Source organism: Aedes albopictus, chromosome 3, assembly GCF_035046485.1.
Source record: "Aedes albopictus strain Foshan chromosome 3, AalbF5, whole genome shotgun sequence".
Lineage (NCBI taxonomy): Eukaryota > Metazoa > Arthropoda > Insecta > Diptera > Culicidae > Aedes > Aedes albopictus.
This window is the reverse complement of record NC_085138.1, coordinates 313,722,536-313,731,853: the sequence shown is the minus strand read 5'-3', so window position 1 is coordinate 313,731,853 and position 9,318 is coordinate 313,722,536. Positions and strand designations below refer to the sequence as shown.

Genomic DNA, 9,318 nt, shown 5'->3' with positions numbered 1-9,318 from the left:
GACATTCCATCAGGGATTTCTCCTTCATTGATTTCTTCCGAGTTTTTCTCATTTATCCTAGGTTTCCTGTAGAGATTCCTCCCAAGATTTATTCCGGCATTTTTTTCCAACGATTTTTACCGGGATTTATTCAGGAATTTCTTCCAGATCGCGTGTTTGTAATTCTGTTAAGTATTCGCCCCAAAAATTTATTTATGGGGAATGCATCCTGGATCCATTCAAAGATTCCTTCGGAATTTTCTCCCGTAATTCCTCCATTGATGCTTCCCGGGTTTCTTTTAGGAATTTATCCACGGATTATTGAAATCACTCCAAAACGAATCTTATCATTGATATTTAGCGAAATTCCTTTCTGGGATTTTTTTAGAAACTCTTTCAGGGATTTTTGTCGGGATTTCTTCCGGAATTTTTCCTGAGTTTTCGAGATTTTTTCGAGGATTTCTGCTAGTATAAATCCAGAAATTCCTACATTTATTGGGATTCTTTGGGGGTTCTGCAAGGATTCTTTCAGAGATCTCTGCTCAGACTTTTTTTTAAGGATTTCTGTAAGATATTCAAAAGAATACCTATTGAGTGTTTCAGAGGTTACTAGTAGATTTTTAGGTTTTCCTTTATTATTTCTCCTCAGGACCCTACCTCCCGAAATTCATTCAGGGATTTATTCCGGGATTTCTAAGCGGATTCGTTACGCCTTCCGTTCAGGTATTCCTCCCAATATTTATTAAGAGAAACCTTCTGAGATTATTTTATTGATTTTTATCCTTCTTTGGTTTATCCTGGTCGTTCATAAATAGCATTTTTTTTTGACGATTTTTGACACCCCCTCCCCCCTCGTAGCCTATTTTCCATATCTAATACATGGCTCGTATCATAGTCTGAGACTCCCCTCACTTCTAAGCAGTTACGTCATTTATGGACGAACCCCAATTACTTGCATGGTTTCGGTCTTGAAATTGCTTCAGGATTCTCTCGGAAACTTCACGACATTCTTTCAGGGATTACTTTAAGAATCTTTCATGGATTGCTCCCGGAACTCCTTCAGGGATTTCTGTTAGGATTTCTCCTGGATTCTTTCAGAGATTTCTTCAAGGATTCCTACCGGAAAACGTCCCGTGATCCCTGCTGTAATTTCTCCCGGAATCCCTCCAGGGATTTCTCCCGTTTTTTCTGATACTGGAGTCCTTTAAATAATATTCCCAGGATTCCAGTGAGGATTACTCCGTAGGCGATGAAAGTGTTTCTCAGTAACCTCAACCACGCCAGTAGGAAGTTCTTGGATAGTTTTACGTGCCATGTGTAGTGACCGACATCGGCCGGAATCCTTCCCTGAATCGGAAGCGGATAAAACGAGAGATCCGGATCCCCCAACTCAACCTTTCCCCGTCACTATCTTTCCAACACTCCCGTTCGCACTCCTCTTTTCTCACACTCCCTGCTGTCAATCCTCCACCAATGTATCTAACTTGCTAGGTTAGCTTAATGCAGTACTATGCTGGTTGTCAATGGTGTAGGGCGTAGGAAAAGGGCAAAACCGGGTTTGATAGCTTTTTTTTATTAAAGTGCTTCAACTGTAAAGAATGAATGTATCCGTAAGTATAAGTGTTCATAATATAACCTATTTCAAATGAGATCTTACAATTCGGTAGGCCTTTCGTCGTCTATGCACCCTATTAATCGATTACAACCTCTACCACGTGAGACCTAGTTTGATCATTCTTTCATTAGTTCACATTGTTATATAATTTTATGATTTTCTAACGTTTCTTTTCAGGTATTCTATCGACGCGGTTGAAAGGATCTGGACTACGGACTCGAACGTGACTATGACCTTGGACTGCGCTACGGAATTATCGGACTTAGGAATTACTTTAGCATTGCAGACATAACCTCAACAAACCTCGAATATCTACTATGGAGCGAACTCCAGCTTTTAAACATCCGTTAAACAGAGCTTCACAATAAAGGTTTTCAGAAGCCACACTTCACTTAATATTCAAGTTCCACTGATCAAATTCAACTATATTCACTACTACTATTTTAGATAATTCAATAATTCATTTGTTTCTACACGTTTTCCACTATGATCTGACTTTGCCTCGTGTCTATCATGGAATGAAAGACCAGTATAGACATTAGACGTCATCCTTGATTGTCATCATAGCTGTCTGTCACAGATATCGCTGCGTCGCTTTTGCTCGCGGACGCGACGCTTTGGTAGCAGCGCAGGGCAGGACTGCCAGCTTGCCGATTCCTGCGCCGACAGTCTCCCCCGGGTGTGGTCCGGAGTCCTCCGGAGTCTCACGAAACTCCTGCAGGTCAAGCAGTGCCAACCGTGACACTGGTCTCAACAGAGTCTTCGTCCCTATCTGCACAACCGCCCGTCGGTATCTTCCGTCCGGGCTTGGGACAACACGGATGATTCGTCCACGCTCCCATCCATTTCGTTTCGTCGGCTCCGCGACTAAGACAAGGTCGCCAGGTACAAGTGATCGGGTTTCATCAAACCATTTCGGTTGCCGACGGATCACCGGCAGATATTCCGTCAACCAGCGCTTCCAAAAAACGTTCAGCTGGCGCTGGATTAGCTCCCACGTACCCAGTATTTCTCGGCGAATTAGTTCACTGGACGATCCGTGAACTGTAGATGCTGCTTCTTTGCCGTATTGTTTCGTGCTGGACGAGCTCAGTAATAAAAAATGATTGGGCGTAAGTGCCTCTGCCTCCACGGCATCGAGGGGCAAATACGTCAGAGGCCTTGAGTTCACCATATGCTCCGCCTCCACGACCAGCGTTTGCAGCCCCTCGTCGTCCAGCTTTCCTTCAGAGTACGCTTCAGCGATTGCAACCTTTACCGACTGTACCAAGCGTTCCCATGCTCCGCCCATATGCGGTGCTCCCGGTGGAATGAAGTTCCACTTCGTGTCGGTGTTGGTGAACGTTGCGGACAGTCCCTGGCTTATCTGATGCTGCAGTACTCGTTCAGCTCCTTGGAAATTTGTGCCGTTGTCGCTGAAGAATTCGGCGGGTGATCCCCGGCGACCCACAAATCGACGAACACATGAAATGCACGACTTCGTAGACAGCGTATAGGCGACTTCGAGATGGACGGCACGCACCGTTAGGCACGTGAACAGGGCGATCCATCGTTTAACATTCGATCTTCCTAGTTTCACTAACAGCGGTCCGAAGTAGTCAACCCCTGTGTAGGTGAAGGCTCGTTCGTGATGTGCTAGGCGCGCAGCTGGAAGGGGCGCCATTGGTGGAATCGCTGGTCTCGCTCGACGGATCTTACAAAATGGGCAGTCACGACTTACTTTCTTAACTATCAAACGCAGTCTTGGGATGTTGTACACCTGGCGGATCTCGTTAACAACGGTTTCCGCATTGCCGTGACGATACTGCTGATGATATCGGTAAACCAGAAGCTCCGTGACCTGGTGCTTTCTCGGAAGGATAATTGGATGACGCACGCTATAACAGATGTCTCCAGCCGTCCCGATCCGTCCGCGCTCGCGCATCAAGCCGTTCTCGTCCAGAATCGGCATAAGTCGGTAGATGGAGCTCTGCTTCCCAATGGCCTCCTGTCCGGTTTCATTCGACGCCTTGGTGGAGAGTGCAGCGATCTCATCGGGATAGGACTCGCGTTGTACAAGCTTGAAAATCGTAATCTCTGCTGCTCGAAGTTCAGCTTGCTGTAGTTGTCCTGCATATTTCGTCTGCGTTTTGTCTGTGTTGTTTACGAATCGGAGAGCGAAAGCTGTTGCTCGTAGTAGTCGGTTCCAGGAGGAAAACCGGACGAAGTCAATCACCGGCTCGATCGAACAATGGTGCAGGATTGATGCACGTATTTCCTCTAAAGTAGCGGTCACTGGCTCTTTGGGACGAGGCCACTGAGTCTCCGGTAGACGTAAGAACTCGGGGCCCTGGAACCACTTACTGTTGGGATCGAAGTACGGTCCGCTTCCCCATTTAGTAGCTTCATCTGCTGGGTTAGATTTCGATGGCACCCATCTCCAATCGCTTGCCGTGGTGTTCTCCAGAATCTCGGCTACTCTAAAGGACACGAACTGTCGGTAGTTCCAAGGGTCGGCCTTTATCCAGGCCAAGGCTGTTCTGGAATCTGTCCAAAACACCATCTTGGAAACAGGAACTCCGTGGTTTTCCCGGACGAACTTCGACCAACGTACGCCCAAGACGCACCCTTGTAGTTCCAGCCTGGGAATCGACCATGGCTTTAGCGGAGCAACTTTCGATTTGGCGGCAATCAAGCAACACTGCGGATCAGCTTCTGTGTCGAGCGTGCGCAAATAGATGACACAAGAGTACGCCACCTCACTCGCATCGACAAACACGTGGAGTTCGGAGTTGAGGTATGTCTTCTGATTCGCATGCCGGAAGTAACATCTTGGAATGCGCACCCCGGAAATGTACTCAATCATTTGCACCCACCGCTGCCATTTTGCAGAGATGTCTGTACTGACTTGTTCGTCCCATTCAGTGCCTTCTCTCCAGATGTCCTGGATCAGGACTTTGCCATGGATGAGGAACGGTGAGAGTAACCCTAATGGATCAAACAGCGTCATCACGCACCGTAGTACCTGCCTCTTTGTCGGTCGCGTGGACGCTTTAATCAGCGCCTGGACTTCCTCACTCATCTGGGTGGAAAAACTCAGCTCATCCGTGGAAGGACACCATAACATTCCGAGCACTCTTTCCGTCGCCACGCCGTCGACGAGTTTCAGCTGCTTTTCCTCTGCCAGTGGAACTTCACCCAGTCGTTCTAGCACTGTGCAGCTATTGGACCAGTTGTGCAGCTTAAAACCTCCGTTACCGTGTACGTGTCGTACATCGCGTGCCGCCTTTGCTGCTTCTTCTTCCTTGCCGAAACTAGCCAGGTAATCGTCCACGTAGTGGTCGTCGATAATCGCTTTCACCGCTTCCGGATACAGCTCTCGGTGTTGTTCGGCGTTCCGATTTTTAACGAACTGCGCCGACGCCGGCGAGCAAGTGCTGCCAAATGTGGCAACGTCCATCAGGTATACCGTCGGCTTTTCAGATGGGTTATTGCGCCACAAGAAACGCTGGGAATTCTTGTCGGCTTCTCGCATTAGTATCTGGTGGAAAATTTCCTGTATATCCGAGCTGACCGCCACCTGGTACAATCGGAAACGAAAGAGAATCGCAGGAAGGGAAGAAAGTTGATCGGGGCCTTTGAGGAGTGCACTGTTGAGCGATACGCCGTCCACCTTGGCCGCAGCGTCCCAGATGACGCGGACTTTCCCCGGTTTCTTGGGGTTAATGACCGCTCCGACCGGGAGGTGCCACACTCTCCTTGGATCCGCTGCTTCCATTTCCGCTGCTGTAGCCTTGTGTGCATATCCTTTCGCTTCGTACTCCTGTATTTGCCGGTGTAGATTCTCCTTCAGACCCGGGTCACGCTCCATCCTGCGTTCAAGGCATTCCAACCGACGCACTGCCATGGAATAGCTGTTCGGGAACTCTACATGGTCTTCCTTCCAAATAAGTCCCGTTTCGAAGCGATTCCCAACCCGGTGAGTTGTCGCTTCCATTATGGTTAGCGCCCGTTCATCTTCCTTCTTCATCGAGGTTGCTGTCGGACCCGCTCCAGCTCCTTCGATAGCAAAGAAGTCTTTCACCGCCTCGTGAAGTGTTTCGTCACAAGAGCACTCACAAATATGGAAGCTGTGAGATTCAAGGCTACTGCTCCCCCGGGGACCGTATACGCACCAGCTAAGTCTGGTTTTTACCGCCACCGGTGCAGGCCCATCCCCTTCTCGCACCTTCAGAGGCAGTGCCAGCCGCAAGTTGTCTACACCGATGAGGATCTTGGGTACTGCATCGCGGTAGCTGGATAGCGGAATGCCTTGCAGATGTTTGTGCTTCTTAACCGCATCTTCAACCTCGAAGGTTTGGCGTGGTAGTCCGAGGCTATTGACGGTTCTCGCGTTCAGAAGTTTGTGCCGCTTGTCTAGTCCAATTCCGGCGATTTCGATTGTAATTTGCTGTGACTCCTTTTCCACGCGTGATGTATTCCCTGTCCACCGTAGGCAAAGCGGTAGTTGAGTGCCTTCCACCCCAAGCGAAGCAACCAAATCACTTTCTATCAGTGTCAGGTCGGACCCTTCGTCAAGAAATGCGAAGGTGTTGATCGAGCCTTTAGTCCCATGCAGGGTTACTGGTATGATTCGGAAAAGGGTCGGAGAAGTTAAGCGGCGATGGGTGTGATTTTCCGCCACCTGCATCGTGTGTTCCGATGATTTTGGAGGGCCTCTAGGGGAGTGAAGGAGCGGATGATGTCGAAACTGGCAGCCTTCGATATCACACGTTTTTCTACCTCGACACGCACGCCGTCCGTGGCTGAACAAACAGTTCTGACACAAGCCCAACGATCGAACTCGTCTCCAGCGGTCGTCAACGTTTAACTGCTTGAAAGCATTGCAATCGCGAACTCGGTGTCCGCATTTGTTGCAGTGAGCGCAATCGAACTGTTTCGGTGTCTCCTTCGGCTCACGCGATGAATCTCCTGATCTGCTGGATGAGTCCGTCGCGTGGGAGTTGATGAATCCCTTTTGCCTCGGACGGTCTCGAGCGCCGCTCCGTCTCGTATCCGGCTCAAAGGTGACTACGCTGGTTGCGTCCCGCACCACCGATGACATATAGTCGCCAAAGGTTTTCAAATCTGCGTGAGGAAATCCTCGCTTATATCCGGCCCACATAATCCGTTGATCAGCGGGAAGCTTCGCCACGAGCTCCTGCAAAAGTGACGGATTCGATAGATGAGCGCGTTCGTTCGCCGCTTCAATATGGTCGCACAAAGCCTGCACCGCCATTCCGAAATCGATGAGCCCTTCGAGCCGATCGGGCCTTGGGGCAGGAATGTCCCGCACCTTACGTAACAGGGCGTTGATCAGCAATTCCGGTTGCCCAAACCGCATGCGAAGTGTCTCGATCACTTGAGGTACCGCGGCTGGTAACACCAACCGACTGCGCACTGTTTCGAGCGCAGATCCAGTCAAGCACCGTTGTAGACGAAGCATGTTTTCTCCATCCGAAAAGCCACAAGCTTCCGCCGTGTAGCGGTAGTTCGAGATGAAGATCGGCCATTCAGCTGGGTCTCCGCTGAATCGAGGAAGATCCTTAGCCAGGGACTGTCTTGCTGCAAGCTGCTGTTGTGTGGGGCGGAATGGGTCTGGTTGGGAAATCACTTGGTTTGGTTGGGAGCTATCTGACTGACGAGGGGGTGGAGTGGATACAACCACACGCGAGGGGCAATTACGCGTTTGCATACCGGTTGAATTGCGTTCGGGTTGACTGTAGGGCAAAGTCGCATAGCCCGAGTGCGCGAGTGTATCTCGCAGCTGCTCATGAGAATGTGTAGGAGGCAGACAACTTTCTCCCGGGCGCGCGTCAACACGCTGCTGCTCTCGGGTTGTTGGAAAATTGGTCGTGGGGCAATCGCCAGAGGCGAATAGGGTTGTATTTTCAAACAAATTACTCAAGGCTTGACGCTTACCTGGGGGTTCCAAGAGTTTCGGACGCATTTTCGATGACTCGAATGCTCGACTTTCCGATGGTCCGCCAGATTGGCTTACCGGCAGCTTCAGCGGCCAAAAATCGCTCGGTCGGTTGGCTCCTCCTACTGCCCCTTCTCGAGAAGGACTGTTGGGCTGCATCAGATCTTCCTGGGGAACCGTAAGCAGTGACCGATTTGTTTTCGGAATTGCACCGGTCTGCTTCACCATGCGCGACGTGCTCGCCGCTGGCTTTGGTGGCTGCAACTTCATCGTGCTGCTAGCGTCCGGCCGTTGAACCGATTCGTTGGTCGATGTACTGGTCTGGATCCCTTCCAGAATTTTCCGGCACAGTTCCAGTTGAGCTTGTAGGTCAACCAGGTCGTCGGGCGTAGGATTGGCGCGCTTCTCGCACAGCTCAACCCTAGCTCTGAGTTCCCGCAGGGCAACTTGGGGGTCTTTCATGCCTTGCAGAAGCTTCACTGAGTTCGGCTCCAGCGCCGTAAGTGGAATCGATACCACAACTGGAGCAGCCGACTTGGGAGTGTCGGATAGTGCCTTTGATCGACGATCGGACGATGCTAGAGGTGCACCGGGAGGGGGCGGCGTCGCAAGGCGCTTGCTGGGAGCTGGTGGAGTCACTTCGTTGGTGGTACCACCGGATAAACCGTCACTGTGATGGTTTTCTGCTTCCTCCCCATCAAGAGCTTTGTCGATCAGCTTCTGCTGTTCGTCTAGATGGCGCCGTTGCAGCTCGAGTTCCATACGGGCACGCTCCATATGCTGTCTTTCCACCAGCTGGCTCAGGCAGACGGAGAAAACCGACGTTGAACTGGCACGGCTGGATTCGCTATGCACCGTAATCGCGTCATCGCTGTGCTGAGCGGAACAGTCACCACATACAAATGCGCGACCAGCGACGCTTGCATTCACGCTGGCGCAAGTGAAGTGCTTCCAAACGTCGCAATGGTCGCACTGGACCATATCCTCCGCGCTATCTGGTCGTTGGCAATCGGGGCAACTGGATTGCTCGCCATTTCGTCCTTTGGATCCTTCCTTGTCCTGTATTCCATCCATGTCGCCACGAATTTTGAAGTTTGTCAATGGTGTAGGGCGTAGGAAAAGGGCAAAACCGGGTTTGATAACTTTTTTTTTTATTAAAGTGCTTCAACTGTAAAGAATGAATGTATCCGTAAGTATAAGTGTTCATAATATAACCTATTTCAAATGAGATCTTACAATTCGGTAGGCCTTTCGTCGTCTATGCACCCTATTAATCGATTACAACCTCTACCACGTGAGACCTAGTTTGATCATTCTTTCATTAGTTCACATTGTTATATAATTTTATGATTTTCTTACGTTTCTTTTCAGGTATTCTATCGACGCGGTTGAAAGGATCTGGACTACGGACTCGAACTTGACTATGACCTCGGACTGCGCTACGGAATTATCGGACTTAGGAATTACTTTAGCATTGCAGACATAACCTCAACAAACCTCGAATATCTACTATGGAGCGAACTCCAGCTTTTAAACATCCGTTAAACAGAGCTTCACAATAAAGGTTTTCAGAAGCCACACTTCACTTAATATTCAAGTTCCACTGATCAAATTCAACTATATTCACTACTACTATTTTAGATAATTCAATAATTCATTTGTTTCTACACGTTTTCCACTATGATCTGACTTTGCCTCGTGTCTATCATGGAATGAAAGACCAGTATAGACATTAGACGTCATCCTTGATTGTCATCATAGCTGTCTGTCACAGATATCGCTG

At 49.5% G+C, this 9,318-nt stretch overlaps 1 protein-coding gene across 1 annotated transcript; it reads right to left on the bottom strand.

The window, feature by feature from the left end:
* Positions 1–2,168: 2,168 nt before the first annotated feature.
* Positions 2,169–8,609, bottom strand: LOC134290810 (uncharacterized). Its single transcript, XM_062858013.1, has one exon. It carries the CDS (start codon positions 8,607–8,609, stop codon positions 2,169–2,171), a length of 6,441 nt encoding a protein of 2,146 aa, XP_062713997.1.
* Positions 8,610–9,318: the final 709 nt, after the last annotated feature.

What these genes read in the sequence shown, in the direction of transcription:
- LOC134290810 (XM_062858013.1), bottom strand. Translation starts at nt 8,609, where the DNA reads ATGGATGGAATACAGGACAAGGAAGGATCCAAAGGACGAAATGGCGAG.